The 27,212-nt window shown below is 45.9% G+C and overlaps 1 protein-coding gene across 3 annotated transcripts in view; it reads left to right on the top strand.

Annotated features, from left to right (window-relative positions):
* Positions 1 to 27,212, top strand: part of SUSD5 (sushi domain containing 5) — an 81,456-nt gene that overhangs the window by 22,873 nt on the left and 31,371 nt on the right. The window contains exons 1-3 of one of the 3 annotated variants that reach the window (XM_053221736.1): positions 5,693 to 5,846; positions 16,641 to 16,818; positions 21,336 to 21,454. In XM_053221736.1, coding sequence (XP_053077711.1) covers positions 21,376 to 21,454 — 79 coding nt within the window. In that variant the 5' untranslated portion in view covers positions 5,693 to 5,846; positions 16,641 to 16,818; positions 21,336 to 21,375. Of the gene's footprint in view, positions 1 to 5,692; positions 5,847 to 6,388; positions 6,748 to 16,640; positions 16,819 to 21,335; positions 21,455 to 27,212 lie in introns of those variants that run through there. The other 2 variants (XM_027040561.2, XM_027040562.2) reach the window with 2 other exon arrangements.

Raw genomic sequence — 27,212 nt, 5'->3', positions numbered from 1 at the left:
TCTTGAGAAAGGGAAATACAGTACTTTTCACTAAATATGTGTTTCCTTCTTAAAATTCATTGCCACCAAAAGGATTTATTGCAAAATAGTTACCAAAAATAAAATAAATGACTAAGTAGTTGAAGATTTGCCCCATACAATAAATGATCATTCTGAGTAGCAAGACTATTTAAGCTACACACGAAGTGCTCCAGGCCTGAATTCCTCAGCCTTCATTTTCTGCACATATTGCACATAACCCTAAACTAGAATGTCCCACTTTCCCCACTGACCTGCTGACTGGTGGCCTCATGCATCTTAAACTGACTGGTGGCTGGCGGGAGATTTGAATACTTTTCCCGCCATGACCACGGACCATAAGGAGTAAGCTGTCGCTAGCCACCCATGTCTGAGCGCACTCGATGATGTAACTGATGGTTCTGCAGACTGCCCTTGAAAGGGAGAAGCTGGTGACATGGCATCAGAAAAAGGCCGGGGAAAATGAGATGGGCCACTGGTTAGCTTTCACGGTTAATCACTTTTCAAGCCGGAACGGTACATGCATCTCACACACTATTTTTTTTTTTTAATGTTTTTTTTTTTTTTTATTTTTTTTGAGAGAGAGGTAGACAGACAGAGTGTGAGCCAGGGAGGGGCAGAGAAAGAGGGAGACAGAATCCGAAGCAGGCTCCAGGCTCCGAGCTGCCAGCACAGAGCCTGATGCGGGGCTCGAACCCACAAACCGCGAGATCATGACCCGGGCTGAAGTTGGACGCTCAACCAACTGAGCCACCCAGGCGCCCCCATCTCACACACTATTAGATGAGAACATTCACAAACCCGAAGTGCAAGATTGAGGACGATCATTTTGGCTTATGTTGAGTCTACTCTTTTTTTTTTTTTTAATTTTTTTTTTAACGTTTATTTATTTTTGAGACAGAGAGAGACAGAGCATGAACGGGGGAGGGTCAGAGAGAGGGAGACACAGCATCCGAAGCAGGCTCCAGGCTCTGAGCTGTCAGCACAGAGCCCGACGCGGGGCTCGAACTCATGGACCGGGAGATCATGACCTGAGCCGAAGTCGGATGCTTAACCGACCGAGCCACCCAGGCGCCCCTATGTTGAGTCTACTCTTGATGATATTTCTTCAGAAAATGAAACACCCGGGTCAAATACGAAATTGGATGGCATACTGGGACAACAGTGACGAGCAAGAGGAAGGAACCGGGACGTTTGGTCATTCGGTGTTTCTTTCCTGTTTGCCGGAGCAGAAGCCAGAAGACTTTGGGAAATGTTAGTGGCTTATCTTCAAAAGAATTAGGTGTTGATACATGTCCAGGAATACTGTCCTTACTAGAATAAATCAATACAGGCTTGGGCACCTGTTAGGTGGTTATTAACCAAGTAAATGGTTTATTTTTAATTCCATCAGCAAACACAATCAGAAGCCATTTGCTTTCACCTAGCAAGGATAGTAGGAGATTTTCATTGTGTTATCTCTGAGCTGTATTTAGGGATAAATCGATACGTGTGTACTGCCAGCATGAATAAAAAGTTACAAAGGTTTTGGGACCAGTTACTGTGTATAAACCCATAAGGCTTATAGTTTTGAAAGCAGTTCATAGCAAGAGGGAACTTTGTAGCAACCAGGTTTCAGTACCAACTGCCTTGCCACCTTGGCCTCATGTCACAAAAGGCACAATACTTTGAGATACGGATGCCTTACGGTGCTTGGGCACACCGGCTAGCCGAAGGGCAATGGAGACCCCTAGAGTGTCAGAGTTGAATCAACTACTCTCCATTTGATACGCACTTTGTATCCTGCAATCGGGCTCCTTGACCACAGGTACCACGTGAGTGCGAGACCTTAGCTGGTCTTATGAATGAGCTATTGTGAAATGTATAGCAGAATTCCACTCTCAAATGGAAACGGTATATACATCAGTGGGCCTGGAAGGGACAAGTAAACTGACGAGCCAGTGGCTCAGATTTCCATGGCACTTGGTTTTACTGTTCTGCTTCCTCCACCCCAGCCCACACCTGTGGACTCATGTGGAGTTTCACTTCACAGAGGAGGAAAATCCTCGGGCCTGCTTTACCCTTAAGTGTCCACAGCATGGCACTAACCTTCCCCACTCTGGTCCAGCACTAAAAATCAGTAGTGACACAGGACAGACATTGTACAATTCCATTTACGTGGGGTACCTGGAACAGTCAAATCTAGAGAGACCAAAAGTACAAGAGTGGTTGCCAGGGCTGGGGGTGCCGAGGAAATGGGATTTATTGTTCAATGGGTACGAAGTTTCAGTTAGGGATGCTGAAGATTTTCTGGAGATGGATGGTGGTGAGGGTTGCACCACAACATGAATGTACTTAATATCACAGAGCGCACACTGACGATGATTAAAGTGGTACATTTTGTGTTAAGTATATTTTACCACAATGAAAAAAAAAAAAAGAAAGCAAAAGAAAATCCTCCCAATGGGCGAAACTTTGGTTTCCATGACCGGTGGCCTTACTCATGAATCCACACTGATTTATGGATAGTACCTAAAATAGTTGGTCAAAGACCTGAAAAGTTCAAGACCGAAAGGCCAATAACAAGGATAGCCGTATGAACCTACTGGAATTGGCAGCCTGTGAATATAGATGTAGACTAACCGCCTGCCCCCCACCCAGGGGCATTCAATGGAGAGGGTTTCCTTAATAATCAGGCTGACACCTTGAGAATTGGACCCGTTCTCTAGCTGTCAGGTGCCTCCTTAATAATCAGGCTGACACCTTGAGAATTGGACCCGTTCTCTAGTTGTCAGGTGCCTCTTACTCCAGCCACATCTGTTTTTACTATATGCCTCACTACTCAGAAGCGGGTGGCTTCATAGAAACGTGAGGTCACTAGCTGGTGACAACACCTTGAGAGAGGAGGGCATTTGCCCAGATACAGCATATGTCTTAAACCACCAGCCGATACGTGGGGCCATTTCTCTTACAGACAGAAGACGCCGTCTAAAAACCAAGGAGTGGAAGTGGCAATGACCGCCCATGCATTATATATAATAATCCACCTGCCAAGGTTTTGTATAGCATCCCCACGACATTTAGATTCGTGAATCGGGAGGTTTGGGTGGGCAAAGGAGAAATATTTCCACCAGTAAACACTCAGGCATGTGCCAGTAACTTGGAAGCAAAGATTGTTCTCCAACCGGCAGAGAAGAAGGTCACCCTACTGGCTGGTGATTGGTCCTGACTACCAAGGGGAGGTTGTGTTGCTGCTACATAATATGGCATGAAAGACTGTCCAGATCCCAGACAGCTCCCATGTCCAATGACAACAGTCCATGAGAAACCAAGGCAAACGAATAAACGAATAAAATAATGCATAAACAAATAAAGATCCTCTAGTACGAATGAAAGTGTGGGTCCCGCTCACCGGTTAAAAGAAAACAGTCATGCAGGCCAAGAGGCTCATAGACTCGAATGGGGGAACATTGCAATGATCGTCAAATAAGGGCCCATGACCAGTTACGGAAGTGGGGACTGTAGCATCCACAGTTTATCATTGTCTGCTTCTCCCACTTGCCTTTTATGTGAAACAGCACTTATGCGAAAATAACCACGGATGGTGGCTAATACTACAGTGTATCTTCGGGTGAGAATATGAATGAATTCACATACTGAAACTGATAGCACTTCAGTTTTATTTTGCATTTTCTTCATCCCAATGAATGAAAAAACTAGATAGACCTACTGCTTGTTTTCCGACTGTGTCTCCAGCTCCTTTTTCCACCCTCCTCTGGCCAAGTCTGCACCCTGAGACCATAACCTCTAAGGACGCTGGTACCTGTGTTCCTTTCCCCTCCACCTATCAAATGGCTCAGCCAACAGGAGGCATCAGGAGGAATCCGAAGGGCGGAGGACAGAGATGTTGGGGTATTTTCTGCCCCACGCCCTTCCTACCAGACAAGTGGCAGGGATTTTGTTCTGCTACCTACGGCTAACGTCCCCTTCGGGAAGCCTCTTTCGTGGCAACGGCCCTTGCTGGGTTTTGCTAACACCTCCACCTCCCCTCCTGCCCTCGGGCCTCAAAGTTGTGACCGCTTCCTATTTCTGACTGAAGCAAGATCTGTTTGTACTTTATGATTCCATTCAAACAAAGCTCAAGAGGGGCAAAACTGGTCTGTGGTGACAGTAAATGCTGTGGGTGCCTTTGACAGGGTAAGAACACAAAGGAGCTTCTGACGAGTGGGAATGTACCGTATTTGCTGTTAAGGTCTGGACAAATACTTCAGCGGGGCCCCCGGGTGGCTCAGTCGGTTGAGCGTCTGACTTCGGCTCAGGTCACGATCTCACGGTTTGTGAGTTCGAGCCCCGCGTCGAACGTTTGTGAGTTCGAGCTCTGTGGAAGGCTTCTTTCCCTCAGTGACCACATTACTGAGTGTACCAGTATTTCATTCCTCTGATTGCTAAATAGTATTCCATTGTGTGACCACAATGTGGTTTGGGTTTCTGTTCATCTGTTGATGACGTTTGGGTTGCTTCCAACTTGTAATGGTTGTGGATAAAGCTGCTATGAAATTTGTGTACAAGTTTTTTGTGTGTGGACATAAGTTTTATTTCTTTTGGATATACATCTAGAAATAGAATTCTGTGTTACAGGAGAGGTGGATATTTAACTTTGCATGAAAAGTCCAAATGGTTTTCTAATCAGCTGTACCAAACCTTCAGAGCACGCCATCTCCCCAGATTGGGACAAGCCAAGATGCATCTGAAAATAGACCAACTTTGAAGTGTCATTAGGATTAGACAGCAATAGCCAATTGACTACTGTAAACACATAAGTGGTGGGGCTCCTAAGAAAGTCAGTGAGTAGCTCCTGCAGGGGCCTCCTGGCCCCTCCCCTCCATTCTCAGCAATAATCAGGCTTTAAAAGGTCCCCTACAACCCAGACATGTGAAGTTCCACTCCTTAGGCTACCATATAGCTGTTAGAAGAGAAGTGACTAAGTAAATTAATTTACACTCACATGTGAATGGTTGTCAGGCCTCACTGCATTTAACACCCTAGAGTATTTGTATTTTGAAAGCAAAGTTTTATTCGTAAAGGAATTACTCACTAATAAATAATAGCCTTGTAGTTGACATCCGGGGAGGAACAAGGAGAGGACACATCTTTTCCCTAGACTTCAAAAATTCTATGAGCTGAAAAATGATGCCTGTAGTAAATCAGGTGTGGGTTCAAATCCCCGTGGATTTTGTTTTGTTTTGTTTTGTTTTGTTTTGTTTTTGGTGTTTGTTCACTTGAGAGAGAGCATGTGACCTGGGAAGGAGCAGAAAGGGAGAGAGCATCCCAAGCACAGAGCCAGCTTGATCTCCCGCACCGGTGAGATCATGACCTGAGCAGAAGTCGAGTCAGCCGCTTAACCAACTGAGCACCCAGGGACCCCAAATCCCAGTTTTCACCTTAAAAAGTAGTCTTTCAGCGTCTGCGTCCTAGCGCATTGTCCTGGGGCCAAGCATGTGTTCCTTTGGGTACCAACCATTTGTTCGTCCTCCTTACGTACCTGTGTTACTCCGGTCTGAGCGTTTTCAGGACCGATCCTCCCTGCTACCGGGTCCAGCTCGGGGGCAGGCACGCCGTGGGCACGTCTGACCAGGACGCGAAGGCGCAAGGGACTGGTAAACCGTCAGGCGCCACGGGGCCCGAGTTACAACACGGATCTTTATCACTGCACGCGTGAAGAACGCAAACCCGCCTTCGCCCACCGCGGGAGGCCGATGCTAGGACACCGGAGGGGGGGGCGAACCGGGAAGAGGAAGCAACTGAGGGCAGGGACTCCTGCGGCAGAATTCGGCAGGACGCTTCAGCAGGTGAATCCCAGCCCCTAACGGACCGCGAGTTCCAGGCCCCGTCCAGGTGGAGGAGCCCTGGCTTGGGAGGCGCGACGAGGGAGACAACCGCCCCAGCGCCTTGGAGAAATGCTGGGCGCACCTGGGGACGTGAGGGAGGCGGCCGAAGATGCCCCCCCGCAGGGCCTTTGCAGCCACGCCGTCGGAGGGGTCTCGCGGCTGCGTGCGCCTGGCTCCTTGGGGCGAGCTGGCTGGAGGCCCCTTTCCACCACCGTGTTCCTCCTCGGGGAGGCGGGGCGGGGGCGAGCCGCAAAGTCCGGGGGCAGAGCGCAGACGTGGGCGTTCGGGCTCGGACCCTCCTCCCGGGGTCAGGCCGCCAGACCGCGTCCCCCTTTGGCCGACGATCCCCCCCCCCCCACGCAGGCAGGCGGGGGGGGGGGGGGAAGGGGGGGCCCCTGCGGCCGGCGCTCGGCTCTCCCCGCCTCCCCGCGCCCTCGCCCTCCGCCCCGGCGGCGCCCCGCGAGCTCGGCGTGCGGCGCAGCCTCCGGCGGTGCCGAGACCTCCAGGTGCCCGGCGCGAAGGCGGAGCCGCGCGTCCAGCCGCCTCGCCGGCGCCTCGGACGACACTCCCCCCACCCCCCCCGGGAGCTGGGGGCCCCCGCGCGGCGGCTCCGGGCGCCCGGCCTCCCCGGGGCTCGGCGCGCTCCTCCCCGGGACGCGCGGGGCTCGCACGGCCGAGCAGAGCGCAGCGCGCACGGCCGAGCGGCGCCCACGCGGGGCAGCCCGCGCTCCAGCCCGAGGCGCCCGGACGCCCGCGACCATGGCCGCCGAGGGACGCGGCCCCCGCGCCCCGCTCTGGGCCGCGGCGCTGCTGCTGCTGCTGCTGCTGCTGGGGCTGCCGCGCGTGTGCGTGCGGGCGGACGGTGAGTGTGCGCGGGGCCCGCGGGGGTGCCCCCCGCGGCCCTCCGCCGACCTCCGGCTCCCCTCTCGCCCCCCCCCCCACCCTGGCTCCCGACCCCTCCCCGAGCACCCGAGAAAGCCTGGCCTTCCGAAGGTCGTCATGAAAGGGCTTTGCGGTGAAGTCACGTCTAGGGCGCCCCGGAGCCGCCTCTGCGGAGACCTGCTTTTCCACGTCCGTTCAAGGGGCTCCCGGCGGCGAGGCTGACAAGGCTACCGGCTAGTTTGTCTTGGTCCAAGAACATCGGAAAGATGAGTATAGGAATCAGCAGGCAAAGGGGAGAGGAGAGTGCCTTGCCCCGGGGGAAGTGGCATGTGCAAAGGCCCTGTGACGGGCAGGGGAGATGGGATTAAAGAGTGGCTGGAGCCTAGCGTGCGAGGTGAGGATGTCGTGTGACGCGAGGCCGCAGAAATAGGCAACAAACAGGTTCTTGCAGGTTGTGAGAATCGGCCCGCTTTTTTGGTTTTGTTTGTTTGTTTCTTTGCTTTTTTTTTTTTTTTAAACCTGAATTCAGCTTTCAGCGCCTCCCTTAAATTGGCAGGATCAGAGCCTTATCTCGGCTACATTTTGAAAAGCTAATTCAGCTGTATTTTCATTTTGGGACAAAACCCCATTGACTTGGTGCAGGAGGATGTGGGAGGAAAGAAGACAGCAGTTCTGACATCCATGAGCGGTTTCTAGAAAGTCCAAGCTTGGGACAGATTGGATTGATGAAGAAGAAAAACCCTTGGCTGATTCGGGATGCTTTGTATATTTTTAAACGTCGTTGCTTTTTGAGTAAACAATTCCCGGTGAAAGGAGTGGGCTTGCCAGAAAGAGGCGTGGTGGTTAGGGAAAGGGGGAAAGTGAGAAAAAAAACCTCCGGATACTATCTTAGAATCTTGGTGCTTTTGTCCGAAGTGCCAGCTTGCAGAACCCTTTGCTCCTAATTAAGGATGAAGGTCTTATTTCTTCATAGCCTCAGAGTGTTAGAAAAGAAAACATTTTTAACTTTGAAGGTTCCTCCTGAAGACTGTTGGGGTTTTTTTTCATTGAGATGTAGTCCGTGTAAAATTTACCATTTAAACATTTATAATCAGTGGAGCTCGTACATTGATTGCATTGTCCCATCATCACCACTGACTCCTGAACATTTCCATCCGCTGAACCGGAATCCCATACCTATTAGCAGCCAACCCACTGTTAATTTTTTACTATAGTATTTTTTGCCTGATGAATGCAAGTGGAATAAATAGGAGTTAGTATCGACTTTTGAAGAAGGTATAGTATTGTACCAACTTTAATTCGTTTTAAAGAAGTACTTCTGAATCCACGACGCTTTAGAGGTTCACCCTATTATAACTGCTTAAGTGGAATGCTAAGTGCATACGGATCAGCTTTTTTGTGCCTATCTGGCTTAGTGTGGGTCCTAGAAACTCGAAGGCAGAAATGTCGTTGGACAAGGAGAGAGAAACAGAAACACCACAGCTCTTTTTCTGGTTATCCCTTGCCAGAAATGCCTCTGTTTCTCCCTTCTCCTTTGTTTCCTCTCCCTGCTTCCCTAAGTACACTTACTTTCAAGAAACTCCATTTACTGAGTTCCAACTTTTATAACACAGCCATTGAAGAATTATAATCTATATTATGAAAGCATTCTTTTCCCTACGAAATATATGTTTAACGACCTTCGCTTTCCACATTTCGTTATTTGTGTTCTACAGTGGTGGAAGGAAGAAGAAACATTCAGCTAGACTTGATGTGTCACAGACATCTGGAGAGAGACTTGGAGTTCTTTTTTTTAATTTTTTTTTAACGTTTATTTATTTTTGGGACAGAGAGAGACAGAGCATGAACGGGGGAGGGGCAGAGAGAGAGGGAGACACAGAATCGGAAGCAGGCTCCAGGCTCTGAGCCATCAGCACAGAGCCTGACGCGGGGCTCGAACTCACGGACCGTGAGATTGTGACCTGAGCCGAAGTCGGACGCTCAACCGACTGAGCCACCCAGGCGCCCCGAGACTTGGAGTTATTAAAACCTCCATGGACTCATTACAAAATGTCAGTGAGATAAATTCAAATGAAAAACATTTAGTTTGCATTTGACTAATGAGATAGGCATCTCCTATATTAGAGAGATCTGCCCCTGTATTTTTTCCCCCTTTTTTCTACTGTGCTTTTAAAATACTTTTGAAACTGAGAACTTTTCACATTGACTGAATGGAAATTAATTGTGTTTGGGTAATGATTATAGGAAAAGATTCATTAATGCAACAGATAATTGATTGAGCATCTATCATATGCTAGGTACAATCCTTGCTGTTGGGGATAGAATGGTGAGGGGAAATAGGTCCTTGCTATCAGGGAGTTTAACATCCAATGGGTTAGTCAGTAAGCAAATCATTATGTGAATAAAATGTGAACTTGTGATTTTGATAAGTGATTAAATTAAAGGACAGAGGCACTATGGGAGCCTGTACCAGGAGATTCTGGTTTGGTGCATTAGGATCTGAGAGAGGAATAAGAATTGACTAGGCAAAGAGGGGGAAGAACAGGTGTCTGGGTAGAGAATAGCACGTACACACACACACACACAAAATCTGTGAGCAGGGAAAACGGGCCGTGTGATAAGAGACAGAGTGGCTGGAGTCACGAGTCCGAGGTGGAAATGGTTTGAAATGATGCTAGGAAAATTGGAGTGGGTGTAATGAGGTGGGGTGTCATAGACAAAGTTTCTTTTGAATCCAAAAAAGGGAAGGAAGTCATTGGATGATTTCCAGTGGTAGAATGGCTAATAAGATTTGCATTTTGAAAAGATTGCCCTGATGGTGATGTGGGAAGAATGGATGGGACCAGGGCAAGACTGGATAGAGAGAGAGACCATATAGGATGCCATTTGAGTTGTGTAGACGAGAGAGGGTGGAGGTGTGTAGAGGTGGCTGGGGTCAGTGGGAAGGGTCTGGACTAAAGACAAAAAGGTGAGTCATCTGTGTAAGGTATGAAGCCATGTGTGTGGATAGAATCCTAGAGAAACATTTTGTAGTGAAGAGAGATGACCTAGAGCTGAGCCTGGAGTAAGAAACAGATTTACGGTTACTGACTCTACATTCATGAGATATATTGGCCTGTAATTTTCATTTCTTGTAATATTCTTGTCAAGTGTTGACATCAGTATTATGGTGATTTCTAAAATAAGTGGGGAAGTTGTTCCCTCCACTGTTGTCTAAAAAGGTGGCTGCAAGGTGAGCTGTTGTTTTGTTTTGTTTTGTTTAGTGTTTGGTAGTGAGGTCATATGTGTTTGAAGTTTTTCTCATGGGAAGATTTTTAAATGATGAATTTAATTTATTTTTTTTAAGTTTATTTATTTATAATCTCCACACCCAGTATGGGGCTCAAACTCAAGACCCTGAGATCGAGTCACATGCTCCACCATTGAGCCAGCCAGGTGCCCCTTAACTTCTTCAGTAGGTAAAGACATATTCAGATTTCTTATTCATTTTGGGTCAGTTTTGCTAAGTTTGTTTTATGAAATTTGTCCATTTCATCTAAATTTTCAGATGTACTGGCATATATAACATAATAATCGCTTACTATCTTTTCAGCGTCCATGGGATCTGTAGTAATGTCCCCTTTCATTCTTGATATTGGTAATTTGCATTTTCTCTTTTTGTCTTGATCAGTTTTGCTAAGGATTTATCAATTTTATCATTCTTTAGAAAGAAACAATTTTTGGCTTTATTTCCTCTCTTGTACATCTGCTTTCCATTTCATTGATTTCTGTCCTATCTTTGTTATTTCTCTGCTTCTACTTCTTTAGAAGCTTTAATTTTATGTTCTGTGTTTTTAAGATAAGAAACTAAATCATTGGTTATCAACAACTCTTCTTTTGTAATATGATCATTTGAGGCTACAAATGTCCCTTAAATACTACTTTAGTTTCTCCACAAGTTTTTGTCACTTCCATAAAAATGTTTTGTTTGAATTGTGGTTTTCTTTGAACCCATCGTTCATTTAGAAGTATATTTTGTAATTTCCATCCACAAGGGGATTTTCCTAGTTATTACTTTGCTATTGAGAGGCAATATATATAATACAGGGGTTAGGAACTTTGAGATACAGCCAAAATGCCTGGTTTTGTATCCCAGCTGTGTGATCTTGGACAAATAATTCATGCCAAATCTTAACTATAAATAAGGACAATAATAACACCTGCATCACAGAGTTGTTATAAGGATTAATTTAATATTTATAAAGCAATTTATAAAGGAATATTTATAAAGCAATATTTATAAAGCAATTTATAAAGTGCTTACCCATAGTAAACACTGTATAAGTGTTTGACAAATAAAACAAGTCATTTTAGGTTGTTTGTGTTGTCGTTTAAAAATATGCTTTGTATAGGGGTGCCTGGGTGGCTCTGTAGGTTGAACGTCCAGCTTCGGCTCAGGTCATGATCTCACAGTTTGTGGGTTCGAGCCCCACGTTGGGCTGTGTGCAGACAGCTCAGAGCCTGGAGCCTGCTTCGGATTCTGTGTCTCCCTCTCTCTCTGCCCCTCCCCTGCTCATGCTCTGCTCATGTCTCTCCTTCAAAAATAAATAAAAACATTAAAAAAATTTTTTTTAATATGCTTTGTATGATTTGAGTCTTGAAATGTTTTTTGATTTGTCTTGAAGCTCAGTATTTGATCAGTTTTATAAATGTCCTTTGTGTGTCTATACTGAATGTGCATTCTATACCTTGCCATATTGTGCATCAGTCCTTACATCAAGTGTGTTAATTTTGTTGCTTAAATCTTATATGTTCTTTCCAGTTTTTTTCCTGTTTCATCGATTCCTGAGGAGGCCAGTGGTTAAAATTTTCATAAGCACTGTGGATTTTTTCCAATTCTCCCTGTAGTTTTATTAATATTGCCTTTTTCTAGTCTAGAGTTGTTATTTATTTGTTCAAAATTATTTTACATTACTCATGAAATAACTGTCATAACAGAACCTGTTCTTCTCTAGCAATGGCTTTTTTAATAACAGCTTTATTGAAATATGATTCATATACTGTACAATTTGCCCTTTTAAAGCGTGTGATTCACTGGTCTTTAGCATGCTCACCAAGTTATGAATCACTGTGCACAATTTTAGAACATTTTTTTTGCCCCCAGATAAACCCTATTCCCATTGGCGCTTATTTACTTGTTTCTCCTCAACCCCCCAACCCCTAGGCAACTACTTCCTGTGTCTGTGACTTTGCCTGTTTTGGACATTTCATGTAAATGGACTCATGCAATGTGTGAACTTCTGTGACTGGCTGCTTTCCCTTCGCATAATGTTTGTATCCATTTGTAGCACGTGTCAAGACTTCATTTCATTTCACTGCCAAATAATATTCTTTCGTGTGGCTATTCAGACCGTACTTTGCTGATCCAGTGATCAGTTGATGGTCATTGGGTGGACCCTACCTTTTGGCTATTATACACACAGTTTTATCGTTGTGGACCTAACTTATTATTTATTATAAATGACGCTGCTAGAAACATTCATACGGAAGTTTCTTTCTTTTTTATTCACTTATTTAAATTCAGGTTAGTTCATGTACAGTGTAGCGTTGGTTTCTAGAGGAGAACCCAACGATTCGTCACTTACGCGCAACACCCAGTGCATATACAGAAGCTTTTGTATAAACATGTGTTTTCAGTTCTCTTGGGTATTCCCCTAAGAGTATGACTGCTGGGTCACGTGGTAGCTCTAGGAGAAACTGCTGTCAACTTTTGAGATGCTAGACGGTTTTCCAAGCAGCTGCATCCTTCTCTGTTCCCACCAGCAGCGTTTGAGGGTTCCACTCTACCCACTTCCTCACCATCACTTATGTCAAAAAATGTCTTTTTGATGATAGCCATCCTACTGGATAGGAAGTAGCATCTCCTTGTGGTTTTGATTTGCATTTTGCTGTCGGCCAATAACGTTGAGCATCTTTTCGTGTGCTTATTGGCCGTTTCTTTAAAGATGTCTATTCAAATCCTTTGCCCGTTTTAGCCACTTTTAAGTGTGCAATTCTGTGGCATTTGAGTACATTCACATGGGTGTACACCTGTCACCACCATCCGTTTCCGGGGCTTTTTCATCTTTCCTACCCGAAACTCCATTCCCATTAAGCATTAATTCTCTACCGTCCCCACCCCAGCCCCTGGTAACCCCTATTCTATTTTTTCTCTCTATGAATTTGACTAACTTACTTCACTTAATATAATGTCTTCAAGACTTATCCATGTTGTAGCATCTGTCAAATTTTCCTTCTCTTTAAGGATAATTAATATTCCTTTGTGTTTTATACCACATTTTGTTTACCCGTTCATCTGTTGATGGACACTTTGGTTGCTTCCACAAATGGTTGTTGTGAATCATACTTCACCATCCCACCAGCAATGCATACACGTTCGATATTTTTTCCCTACCTATCTGCCAACCCTGTTATTTTCTGTCGTTTCTTTTTTATTAGTAGCCATCTTAGTGAGCATGAAGTGGTATTTATTTATTTTTTTTTTAATTTTTTTTAACGTTTATTCATTTTTGAGACAGAGAGAAGTGGTATTTAATTGTAGTTTTGATTTCATTTCCCTGATGGTTAGCAACGTCGGCAATGTGCTCTTGGCCGTTTGTATGGCTTCTTTGGAGAAAGATCTTTTCAAGTCCTTGGCCCATTTGTACTCAGGTTGCTTGGTCTCTTTAATTGTTGTTGGGTTGTGGGAGTTCCTTACCCACTCTATATACGAGTTTCTTACTAGATGTGTATTTGCAGAAATGTTCTTTCGTTCTGTGGGTTGTCTTTTCGCTTTATTGATTTTGTTCTCTGAAGCACAATGGTTTTAATTTGATGAAGTTCAGTTTGTATATTTTCTCCTCGGTTGTTTGTGCTCTTGGTGTTCTATCTAGGAAACCATAGCATCATCCAAGATCACAAAGATTTCCTATGTTTTCTCTTCAGTGTTACGGTGTTAGCTCTTCCATTTAGGCCTTTGATTCACTTTGAGTGAATTATTGTGTAGAGGGTGAGGCGGGAGTCCAGCTTCACTCTTTTGCACGTGCCTGTTGAGTTGTTCCAGCACCGTTTCTTGAAAAGATTCTTCTTTTCCCATTGGGTGGTCTCGATCACCCTTGTTGAAAATCAGTTGACTGTCAACGTGGAGATTTACTTCTGGAATCTCATTCTTTCCTTTATGTCTTTTTATTAACTTACTATTTTCCATCTTTTTTTCTCTCTACTACCTTTTGAATGATTTCTTCTGACTTCTGTTTCAAGGATAAAAGTTCTTTTTTAAAATTTTTTTAATGTTTTTATTTTATTTTTGAGAGAGAGAGACAGAGTGTGAGCGGGGGAGGGGCAGAGAGAGAGGGAGACACAGAATCCGAGCTGTCCGCAGAGAGCCCGACATGGGGCTCGAACTCATGACCTGTGAGATCATGACTTGAGTCGAAGTCAAACACCGAGCCACCCGGGCGCCCCAAGGATAAGTTCTTTGTTCAATTGTGTCTGACATGCAGCCAAAAGCATCCACTGCATTTTTGATTTATCACTGTGACTTTATTTCTAGAAGTCCTACCTGGTTCTTTTGCAGTTCAGCGAAGCCCCTTTTTGTCGTTTTCTCTTCTTTGCAGATATTTTCAGACTTGTCTTTTCTTCCTTTAAATGTGGTAATTATCATTGTTTTATGATCTGTGCCTATTAATAACACTATCAGATGTACCTTTAGGTCAGTTTCTGCTGGACACTGTGAATGTTGTTTCTCACTCGTGGTGCCTCGTCTCCTGAACACTTAGCCGTGTTTTAGTGTTGTGGTCATTGCCTTTGAAAGAATATTTGCATGGGATTTCCCGAAGCCTACGATGAAGATATTTTTTTCCCTCCAGACAAGATTTCCCTTTGTTCCTACCAGGTGTCGATAAATGTCGGCCTCAAGCCACTTTAAGCTAAATTCACGGCTTAAAGTATCTTAGACGTCAGTTTTTGTCAGGGTGACATTTCCCACTGAGTATTAGCGCTTGGGTATCTGGCACTCAGACAACTCTTCCCACGGTCCCTTGAGAATGAGGGGAGGGAGTACTGTTTATCCTCGGTCACTCTTATCCTGAGAGCTAAACCCCTCAGGGTCCCAGCTTTGTGTATTTACGGGCGGGTGTGATGGTGGTGGAGAGGAGAGGAGAGGCCTGTCGCCTTCTCTGCCTCATGTGCGCCCTGGGCTTTCCCTTTTGTCCCCCTTGTTCAAGGGGTTGACTATCAGCGCATCAGTTAATTTTCCTAATATTTTTTCCCACTGAGGCAAATGCCATTGACACAGAAGTGTCTTGGGGCACATGCTTCTTCAGGCAGGGCCATCGAGTACAGTTGTTCAGACCGTGTACTGCACACTGGCACCAAGTCTAAGGGAGGACGAGTCACCTACAGATACGTTTCGTGTGAAACACTTTTTAATTTTCCTCACGGCTTTGATCCCAAAGCTGAGGGCTTATCGTATTTATTATAATTATCTCAGAACTGGTCACAGCTGAAGTGTCTCATTCCAATAAAATCAACACAGTGTGATAATTTTGCCAAAAGAGGGAAGTGAAGTGTCTCATTCTAACCGGGATTTTTCCTCCCCCCTACCTTAAACCTGACAGGGTTTTCCCAGGCACTGCTTCACCTCTGCAGGAGGCTCCCAGAGACCACAGTGCTCCCTCCCTCCTCCGCCATGAGTTTCTTGCCGAAAGCTCTCTTTTGCCTTCAGACTCAGCTTCCTCCTCTGCCTGGTTTCCTGTTCCCATGGCGCTCACCTGTCCCACGTTTTTGAGGCTCGCTGCACGCCCGTTTACCGAGGTGCTACGGGAAGCCGCGGTGCCCCGGACGTGGCCTCCGCTGTCCCGTCCGGCCCGGGACAAGTGGCAGCCCGCACAAGTGCGGGACGGGCCCGATGATGTTCTGAGACAAGGAGAGGGGAAGCGGCCTGCCGTGTACGGGGTCCCCCCGGGGCCAGGGCAGGCAGAAGAAGGCAGACCCGAGTCCGACGTCCGTCCCCTGGACACCGACTGCCCAGCTGCCCGGGACAACTAGGACGCTGGGCCTTATGACACGGTGTTTGTAAAATAGCTTTGAAAAAGGAAGGTTTCAAGGGTGTGTCCAGAGAAGCATGCAAAGCAGATGGTTAATTTTGTTTTAAAGGAGACAGGAGCAGGGCACCTGGGTGGCTCCGTCAGTGAAGCCTCTGGCTCCTGGTTTCAGCTCAGGTCATGATCTCGTGGTTCGGGAGTTGGAGCCCCGGATCAAGGCTCTGTTCTTGCAGCACAGAACCTGCTTGGGATTCTCTCCCTCTCTCTCTCTCTCTCTGCCCCTCCCCTCCTTGCGCTGTCTCTGTCTCTCTCTAAGAAAATAAACTTAGGGCGCCTGGGTGGCTCAGTCGGTTAAGCGGCCGACTTCGGCTCAGGTCATGATCTCACGGTCCATGGGTTCGAGCCCCTCATCGGGCTCTGTGCTGACAGCTCAGAGCCTGGAGCCTGTTTCAGATTCTGTGTCTCCCTCTCTCTGACCCTCCCCTGTTCATGCTCTGTCTCTCCCAGTCTCAAAAATAAATAAAATGTTAAAAAAAAAATTAAAAAAAAAAAAAGAAAATAAACTTAAAACCAAAAAGAAGTCATTAAAGGCGACAGGAGCGTAAGACAGGCAAAAGCACCAAAGTAAGTGTCGTCACCTCGTCCCGGGACGAGTACAGGGGTGGGGGGGGGGGGGGGGGCTCTGCTCGCTGGGGACTCGCGGCCAGCAGGAAACCACAGCTGTGACCCGTGTCTGCCAGAGACTGAGTGTGCTGAGGTTCAACCCCGTGGATCCTGGGGTAAGCCCGTGTTCGTGCCTGTCCCCACACAGGGAAGCTGTTTGTGCTGGAATCTGAGAACGGCTCGCGCGGCCTGGAGCTGGAGGCGGCCCGGCTTTCCTGCAGGAGCAGGGGTGCGCACCTGGTGTCTGCGGACGAGCTGCGGAGGGTGGTCCAGGATTGTGCCTTTGCGGTGTGCACCACGGGCTGGTTGGCGGATGGCACCCTGGGGTGAGTCAGGCACGCTGGGGAGAGCTCTCCTTCCCTCGCACCCCCGCTCCCCTGCCAGGGCTCCTGTGGGGGCTCGGTCACCGTTTTGAGGTGCCAGGATGGGCCAAGGCCAGGGGGCAGTGGCTTCGGGCACATTCTTGTTTTCAGTTCTCAAATAAAAACACGTTTCTGGAGTTCTGTCACCGTATTCCCCCCGACTTTGTTGTGCCGAGTTTCTTTCTAAGTCACAAAACTAGTACGTGCTTGTGAAAAGTTCAAGTAATACAGACATGTGTAAAGTTCAAACTGAGTTTCTCTCTTTTTCCCCACCTCAGAGGTAATGGCTGTTAACTCTTCGGTGTATACCCTTGACCTCTTCTTTCCCTGTGGGGGTTCGTCTACATACCTGCGAATAGGAGGATGGGAACCAGTTCTTTCGTGTTACTCCCATGGAGAGCCGGGTCTGTGTCCTCTCCCTTTAAATCAGGCACAGCATAGAATGGCCTGGACCAATAGAATACAGCAAGAGTGCTACCATGTGACTCCTGAGGTTAGGTCGGAAAAATCCATGCCCAGATTCCTGGGACACTCACTTTTGACGTGTCATGTGAGACGTCTGCCTATCCTGAGAGGGCCATGCTGTGAGGAAGTCCAGGCCCCAGGGAGATGCCCCACAGAGGTGCCCTCACCGATAGCCCCAACCGGGGTCCCGGTCCATAGCCAGCATCGACCGCCAGAGATGCCAGTGAAGGTGTCTCTCCGTGATTCTTGTCCCCCAGCTGTTGAGTTCTTGCCAGCTTCTGGGTCTTCCCAGCTCAGGCCCTAGACATCACAGATCGGAGGCAAGCCATTCCCCTCGGGCCCTCAGTTCCTGACCAAAGGAATCCTTGCGGAGAAATGATTCTTGTGGCCAGCTGGGAGAAAACTTCCCATTAGTTCTGGTCACTGCTTCTTTAGTCATACTCAGAAAAGGCAGGGGCCATTCCTGTCTCCTTCATGCCACAGGAATGTGAACGAGCGGAGCGGGCTCCAACAACTACTTTGGTTGATAATAACCTTGAGGACGGGCTGGCAGATGGCCATAGACAACACACACAACCGGGCTGACTTACATTTCCAATTGGGCCACACGTGAAGCAGCAGTTGGACAAAGAAGTCCGCTAAGGCTACCCCCAAAGCTTTTCAGTGAATCTGGAACCATGGCTCTCTCTGCCTTACATTTTACATCCGGGTTCTGGACGGACAAAGTAGGTCCTGTGCATGCATATTTCCACAACGTAGTTAAGTGTGAATATTTTTCATAACGTTGTTACTGTCATTACATCAGATAACCAGGGTGTTTAGGAATTCCGAAGAGCCAGTTTGAAGCCAGGCTTAGGTCTCCCAGGCTTTACAGATCAGGAGTGGGTCTTTGGAAAGGTCTGTCCTCTCTGGGTTTGCGGTATGGTGTTAGGACATATTAGTAGATCTCTACATTGCTTAGATGATATTTCTTTGTAGCAAACATACTTCCTTGATAGATTTACAACACGACGTATTAAAAATAAAACTATTTTGATGTTTCTGGAACCAAGGAGTATCTGATCATCAATACATACATTTCAGCCATCCGCCCTCCACCCTGAAGGCCAATTATTAAATGTATGGCACGTCTTACAATTGATGGCATAATAAACGTACAGTTCATGTGATCTGTGTCTCCATGGATTTCAATTGACTATACACATAAACCCAGAGGGAGATGGAGCCCTAAAGTGGTGAATCCAAAATTGGGGGCCACTCGCCTCCTGGAAGCCTTTGCACATTCCATAAAGGATGACTGAACAAAACCGAGCGGCAATTTACATAGCTTCATAGGACTAGGACAGACATTGGAATTCAGGTTTTGCGTAGGCAGGTCCTGTGGAGTCGTTTGCTTTGGGCTGGGGCATTCCAGGGCTGTACCCCAGGAGTAAGAGTAAACTGGAAGAAGTATGCAGGCCCTCATGGGAACTGCAGCGTGGCTTAAAATCTTCTGGAGCCATGAGTGTGGCTTGAGATGATACTGGAGCTCCAGTGTCCCATATAGCTAGTGGAACTGATTTTAAACATCCTCTCTAGAAGGATGACATTATCCTAGGCAATGTATTTCCACAAACAATTTTAGGAAAAATACGATTTGCCACACAATATAACATTAAAAAAAATTTTTTTAATGTTTATTTATTTTTGAGACAGAGAGAGACACAGACATGAGCAGAGGAGGGGCAGAGAGAGAGGAGACACAGAATCCGAAGCAGGCTCCATGCTCTGAGCTGTCAGCACAGAGCCCAACACGGGGCTCGAACTCATAAACCGTGAGATGGTGATCTGAGCTGAAGTCAGACACTTAACTGACTAAGCCACCCGGGCACCCTGCCACATAATATAACCTAACGAGTTACATAAGGAGACAAGGCAACCAGAAAAAAGATAGTGAATAGAAGCTCTAGATATTAGCATTGGTAGATGCAGACTTTAAAATAACTTTTCAAATGTTCAAAGATACAGAAGACACAAGGAGAATTTTGACAAGACTAAAACTATGACAGTAACCACGTGGAAGCCCCAGAAGTGAAACATACAGTAACTAAAATTAAGAGCATAGTGGATAGATCTAATAGCTGATTTAAAACAAAAAAAAAACCCAAAGAGAAAATTAGTGAACCAGAAGATATTTCAGGAAGTATCCAGAATAAAAAAAACAAAAAAAAAACCAAAAAAAAAACAGAAGAAAAAAGGATAAAATACAGAAGAAAGGGTAAGAGGCAAAGAAATATGTAATTGGAATTTTGAAAGAAGGAACAAAAGCAATTATCTAAAACTTAAGAAAAGACTTCTCTACAACTGAGGAAAAACATCCAGGCACAGATTCAAGAAACCCTTCAAAACATGAGTGTGACAAATAAATTCACAACTTGACACATCATGGTGAAACTGATAAGAATCTAATAATATGAAGGAAAAATATTAAAAGTAGTAATAAGAAGGGGTACCTTCCAAGGAGCGACAATAAATGGACAATGAAAGCCCCAAAACAGTTGAATGATACTTTCAAAGTGCTGAAAGAAAATTGTTGCCAACCTAGAATTTTATACCCAGTGAACATATCTTCCAGGAATAAAAGTAAAATAAAGACCTTTTCAGACAGACAAAAAGTGAAAAAATTCATTAGGTCAGACCTGCACTAAAAGAAACCCTAGAGGCTAATATTCAGGCAAGAGGACAGTAGTTACAGGTGGAAGCCTGGAGATTCAAAAAAGAAATGAATAGAAAGAGTAAACATAGGGGTAAATTGAAATTGTGTAATTATATAAAGCAAGAATAATAGTACTAAACACTAAGTGGCATATAAGTCAGGAAGTGTTTTAAGTATGTTAATATATAGTATTTTAATTTTTTATGTTTATCTTTAAGAGAGAGAGAGAGAGAGAGAGAAACAACATGAGCAGTGGAGGGGCAGAGAGAGAGGAAGGCACAGAATCCGAAGCAGGCTCCAGGCTCTGAGCTGTCAGCACAGAGGCGGACATGGGGCTCAAATTCATGAACTGCGAGATCATGACCTGAGCCAACGTCAGACGTTTAACTAACTGAGCCACCCAGGTGCCCCAATACATAGTATTTTAAGTATTTTTAAGTTGTATTGTTGGAGAAGAGGGTGAAAGTAATATTAAAAAGTCAAGGAGGAATACATAATCTCCAGTGTAACCACTAAGAGGATAGTAAAAGGACATATAACTTATAGACCCATACAGAAAAAGGGAATGCCAAAAAAAAAAAAAAAAAAAAGAATTCAAACAACCAAAATAGGAGAAAGAAAAGAGAGGAAGAAAGAATGCGCAGAACGAATAGAAAGATGGCAGGTTTCAATTCACAGAGATCTGTGATTAAATTAGATTAAAATAGATGGGACGCTTCATTTAGAAAACAAAGATTAAAAAAAAAATTCTACTACTTGCTGTTTACCAAAGATACCCCTAAATATATCATGGGGCAAAGATACATTATGGTTTAAGTAGCATGTATGTAGAACTGAATGATATTAAAACGATAACATACTCAAACTTGTAAGATGCCTACTAAAGCTATACCCAGAGGAACACGTAAAGCATTTAAATGCTTGTGTTAGAGAAGAGGAAAGGCTAAAGGTTTATAAACTAAGTTACGATCCGTCTTAAGAAATCTGAAAAGGAACAGAAAAACCCCCTCCCAAAGAAAGGAACTAATAAAAAAAGCAGCATTTTGTGAAATAAACAAAACAAAACAAAACAAAGCCATACAGTAGAAAGATCAATGAGGTCCTTCCTCTGAAACTTGAATTGGTACCTTCGGCCTCACTGAAGTGTCACCTGTGTCTTCCTGACTGTAGACATGTGTTTGGGGAGAGTATTTCCCTACGGATGCTTTCAGCCAGAGATCCTAAATCAGAAAAATGTCTGCTGATTCCGAACCGACAGCAGAAAAGAATTGTTCTTTCCTGTTCTTAGTCCCCCTGACACAGTCTTCTTTGTGTGTTTCAGGACAACCGTGTGCAGCAAGGGGAGGGGTGAGCAGCAAATCATGAGAGCCGTGGATGTGAGAATTGAAAGCAGCCCGGTTCCTGGTGGCAGGTCCAATGCCCTCTGTATGAAGGATGAAGGTCAGTGCCAGAACCCTTGTAAAGGTTCTGGAGGGTGTGAGGGGTGGTTGCCATCCGAGGCTGCATTCTCCGGAAGCAGACCTTGCGACGAGAAAGGCTTCCAAAGAAAAGCCGGTGGGGTAGTGGGCAGAGAAAGGAAGTGGACCAAGCAGGGGTGCCACACTCAGCAAAGTCCACAGTGGCGGTGAGGTGACGGGTGACTTTGGCTCGGTCCTACAGGAGGTCTCAGGAGACAGTGAAGGTCACCAGTTTCCCTGATCAGGGGTGAGAAGGCAGGGGTAGCCACACCACTGCACCTGTCAGTCATTGGATAAGGGCTGCTTCAGGGAGATGTAAATCCCCAGGCTCTTCTGGTTTACGATGTGTGCTGGCAAAGGGTTCCAGTAGCCTGAGTGCCACCCTCCGGCAAAGATGCAAAAGTGCCCACCAGGAACCACCATGGAAATGATCAAGGCATCTAGGTGATGCGGGGCAGACCCCTGCAGCATCTGCTACAGTTGCTGATACAGCTTGTCCTTCGGTCTGTCTTCGCAGTGGACAGCACACTAAAAAGGAAAAAAAAATCATTTTTTTCCCCAAAAGGAAATTTACAGGATTTAGGAAACTGCTCCCAGGATGGATGATTCTGCTTCCCTCTGGTAAATCGGCTAAGCAGTGAGAAAACCACACTGGAGTCTCCAGGATAGCATCTCATGTGCACTGAAATCAGTACACCTTCATTATCAGAAACACGTGCTGTTGAGAGGGGGGGTGTACGTGCAAACGGGGCAAAAGACAGCTGCTTACTCGTCAGTGCTGGAAATCAGCATACGTGCTGCTTGGCTGCACATTGGCCTCATCTGGGAGGTTTTAAGAGGTACTGATTCCTGGGTACCAGCCCTAGACATTCAGATATAAATGTTCTGGGCATTCGGGTTCTTTAAAGCTCTTCAGTGATTTTAACACATCGTCCAGCTTGAGAGCTGCTTTCCTTTTTTTTTTTTTTTTTTTAATTTTTTTTTTAATCTTTATTTTTGAGAGAAAGAGAGAGAGAGTGAGAGCAGGGGAGGAACAGAGAGAGACGGAGATGCAGAATCCAAAGCAGGCTCCGGGCTGAGCTGTCAGAACAGAGCCTGATGCGGGGCTCGGACCCACAAACCATGAGAACCTGAGCCAAAGTCGGACACTTAACCGACTGAGCCACCCAGGCGCCCCGAGAGCTGCTTTCCTAATGCAGAGTGTCCCAAATCGCTCTGATGATGAGAAATACCAAATGGACCTGTTAGGAATACAAACCCTCAGGCTGTATTCTAGAGGCACCAATCCTAATCTCGGAGGAAGGGATCAGAGGAGTTGGGAAGTCAGAGAGCCAAGGGAACCCCAAGGCCTTGGCTGGTGCCCGTTAGATGCTTATCAGTGACAGGTTTCTCTGCTCCTACGGGCTCTTCCTCCAGAAGGGTTTCTTCATTTGCAATTTGCTATGGAAGGGTGTGTTGGGAGAGTCTCCTAGTATCTGCCCAGTCGAGCTAGTGAATGATGTGGCCTTGCTCTGCAGGGCCTGGGGAGAACAATACCCATGGTTTGTTTTTCAAAATCACCTAAGTAAATTAGAATGATCCTTTGAATCCCAAACACAGGCAAAAGCTCAGATCCCTGAGAGAGACAGAACAGAGCCAGAAGAAAGAGAGCATGACTTTCTTCCTTCAGTGAATATGTGGGGCTTCTGAGTCTTTTCTTTCCCTGATAACAAGGGGTGTCAGTTAGCTTCCGCTACGTAACATAACACCCCACAATGTGGTGGCGTTGAACAACTATTTATTGAGTTCACTGCCTTTTTTGGACCAGTGGTTTGTGTTTTGCTGCTGGGCTCAGCTGGGCTCATTCAGGAGTCTACAGTCAGTGGCTGGTTAGGTGGCCTTGCTTCTGGGAGTTGGTGGCTGTTGGCTAGGGCACCAGGGGCCACTGAACCATTGTTCATCATCATCTAACAGGGTAGCCTGGGCTTCCCGCCTCACAGGCCTTCAGACAGGTTGCGTCTATGCAAGTGTAGTGCGTGAAGCCAGAGTTTGGAAACATCGATTCACATCCCGTAGGGCACCAAGCTCAAAGCCGTGATAGCAACTCCAGAATTACTGAGTTTTTGCCAAACCAACGCAATGTGCCTTGTGACATACCGCACTCAGAGGAGCACAACTTCAATTCAGGGGTATTCCTGCCAAAAAGGCATAGTTTGACTCTAATCATGAAGAAACATTAGCCAAACTCAAACTGAGAAACAGTCTACAAAATGCCTTTAAAAATGTCTCAGAGGAGCAAGGCAAAGCAACTGTTCTAGATTAAAATAGGCTAAAAAGACTTGATGACAAAATGCAAAATATAATTTGTGAGCCTGGGCCGTATCCTGGACCAGAAGGAAATAGCTGTAATTGATAACATCTGAATATGGATTAGGAATTAGATAATCGTTTAGTAACTGTACTGCAATTGTGTAAGAGAATATCCCTGTTCTTGAAATGTGTACCAAGGTTTTAGGGATGAAGAGACATCATATCTACAACATACTCTCAAGTGGTTCAGGAAAGAATTACAGATACAGATATACATACATATATAGATATATATACACAAACATACATATGTTTGTCTCTGTATAAATAGATATCTATATTTATCATGTATCTATTTATCTATCTAGAGAGGGGGAAACGATAAAGCAAATGGGTGAAATGAAAACACCTTGGTAAATCCAGATAAATGGGTTTTTCAGGTTTTGTTTTTTTTAATGTTTATTTTGAGAGAGAGCAAGTGAGAGCAGGGGAGGGACAGAGACAGAGAGAGGAAGAGAGAATCCCAAGCAGGCTCTGTGCTTTCAGCACCAAGCACAACACGGGTCTCGATCTCACCAGCCGTAAGATCATGACCTGAACCCAAGTGAAGAGTTGCACGTGGATGCTTAACGGACTGAGCCATCCGTGCCGAGGCCCCCTGGATAAACAGCTTTGTGGAAATCCTGATTCTTAAAATTTTTCTGGAACATTAAACTATGTAAAAATAAAAAATTTCCAACAACAAAAAAATGGTCTACGAAGTTCTCCAAAAAACAACAACAATAACAACAACAGGAAAAACAAAAAACACTCTGAATCGTGGGAACCAACATGGGAAGCCAATTCGTGATGGCTGTCAGCCTATGTGAAGGGTGATGTCATTTTAGTAGAGGTAGCACTGTGTGGCTCATTAGTGCTCCAGAGTCCTGCCTCCCAGAACACTTTGCCTGAGCCTGGCCTGGCCTCCCCTCACCTCCAGGTCGAGAGGGATAGCCTCATGTGGGGAAGACTGGAGTCTTGGTCCTACAGGCCTGATTTATGAGGAGGCTTCGGCTGGGCCATGAAGGGAACTGAGGAATGCATGCTGAGGGGGTGTTAGGGATGGAGGGCTGCTCTCTCTTGAGTATTCTAGAAAAGGAGGATGGATTCTGCCAGAGTCACTCAGAGAGAGCGCCGTCCCTGTTCAGAGCCTCCTTTCATCCTTTTGAGCCTTGAAACCGCTCCCATGCAGCCCTCGCCCTACTCAGTGGAGCCGTTACTTTTCCTCAGTGGAGCCTTTGTTGACAGCGCAGTCAACGAGGGAAACCTGTGTGCTGAAGGTGTAACGCCTTAGCAGAAGCCGAGGGGAACGGGCGTCCTTGCGGCTCCTGTGGTGGTGGAGGTGAGGTGTGGTTCAGCATAGGCACCAGGGCAGTATCCCCTCCTGAGGTTGCCTTTTCCCTGACGTTGCTTCACGGCACTTAACTCTGTGCTCCCACTTCTCTTTGGCAAGATGGGAACAACGGAGCGTGTTCACTCCGAAAATGGCAGACGTGGGCCTCATAAAGAGCTCAGAAGGAAAACAGAGCCTGTGGAATATCCTGGCAGCTTCCTTCCTGGGTTTCTTTTTTGAAATAAAGCTCATCATGAATGTAGACTTTTCTTATTTTCCTTCCAGTATTTTTGTTTCACTGACAGTGAGTTTCCAGCCCTCTGGTGATCTCACTTAAACTAATAAGTGAAGTTATTTTTAACCAGCTGGATGCCGATGGCATAAGCGGCCTCCGCGCGGGTTCTCTGGCTTTGCTTCTCTTGGCGGCTCGTCTGTGGGGTCGAGGGCCTGACGTCTGCAGGCGTCACGTCTCTTCTCGCCCCCTCCCTGGTGCACCCCCAAGGCTCCATGCAAGGTATGCCTCTGTCTCCCCCCTGGCCGGGCTGCTCCTTCCTACCAGCCGCCTTACCTGCTCAGCACTGCACACTGCTTCCTCTGCATCCTGGACAACTGCCTGTGTTTCCCCTGAAAACAGAGAAGGGGTTCTTCCCTTCCTTTATGTCATCGAGGAGGGAGCTGGATGCTCACCTCTTTAAGAGCAGTAAGGAATTTTTGAGAGTAGACGGTTCTCTCTTTTTGTTAACATGATTTATTGTCAAATTGGCTTCCATACAACACCCGGTGCTCATCCCAACGGGTGCCCTCCTCAGTGCCCATCACCCACTTTCCCTCTCCCCCCACCCCCTGCAACCATCAGATTGTTCTCCGTATTCAAGAGTCTCTTGTGGTTTGCCTCCCTCCTTGTCTATAACTATTTTTCCCCCTTCCCCTCCCCCATGGTCTTCTGTTAAGTTTCTCAAGATCCACATATGAGTGCAGACATATGATATCTGTCCTTCTCTGACTGACTTATTTCACTCAGCATAATACCCTCCAGTTCCATCCACGTTGCTGCAAATGGCCTGATTTCATTCTTTCTCTTTGCCAAGTAGTATTCTATTGTATATATAAACCACATCGTCTTTATCCATTCGTCAACTGATGGACATTTAGTCTCTTTCCATAATTTGGCTATTGTTGAAAATGCTGCTATAAACATTGGGGTGCAGGTGCCCCTATGCATCAGCACTCCTGTACCCCCTGGGTAAATTCCTAGCAGTGCTATTGCTGGGTCCTAGGGTAGTTTGTGGGTTCGAGCCCCACATCGGGCTCTGTGCTGACAGCTCAGAGCCTAGATCCTGCTTCGAGTTCTGTGTCTCCCTCTCTCTCTGCCCCTCTCCTGCTCACACTCTGTCTCTGTCTCAAAAATAAACTTTGAAAAAATTAAAAAAAGAAAATGAAAATCATTCACGACAAGTCTGCCTTGAGAGAAGTACTTCATCGTCAGACAGATCTCTTTACCCTGCATTTTTTATTTAGTTCACCAATTTGGGATTCTATGGACCATATATAGGTTTGCATTCTGTCTTTTTCACTCCGTAATGTACATCTTCCCATGACAGTGAATATGCTCCAAAGGATGATTTTTTAACGGCTATTACAACAGCCTATTATGAGTGTACCCTAAATTAGACATTCTCCTGTTCTCAGACATTTTGGTAGTTGTGTGGTTTTTGTTCTAATAAATAATACCATGATTGAGCATCCTCATACATATATCCCTCTGCCTATCTTTATTTCAGGCTCCTTTTATAACCACGATTTCTCGGGAACTGTGTCAGAAATTGCACTAAGACCTTGTCTACTGCGTGCTGCATTAGACAGGGTCAGCCTCCTGGCAGAGACAATCCCCACCCCCCCACCCCCAACGAGGAGCCTGTTGTTAGTATTTACCAGCACACCACTGGTCAGTTGGAATCATCAAGCAAACAGAGAGGAATTATGATACAAGTGAAAGGTGTCAACATTTCAAAAGAGAGGGCATTACTTTAAGGAGTCAGAGCAAATGAAACTGTTTAGAAAATAATTCATACACTCATTG

This window comes from Acinonyx jubatus, chromosome C2, assembly GCF_027475565.1.
Source record: "Acinonyx jubatus isolate Ajub_Pintada_27869175 chromosome C2, VMU_Ajub_asm_v1.0, whole genome shotgun sequence".
Lineage (NCBI taxonomy): Eukaryota > Metazoa > Chordata > Mammalia > Carnivora > Felidae > Acinonyx > Acinonyx jubatus.
The sequence above is the reverse complement of the archived record's forward strand: the minus strand, read 5'-3'. Positions and strand labels throughout refer to the sequence as shown.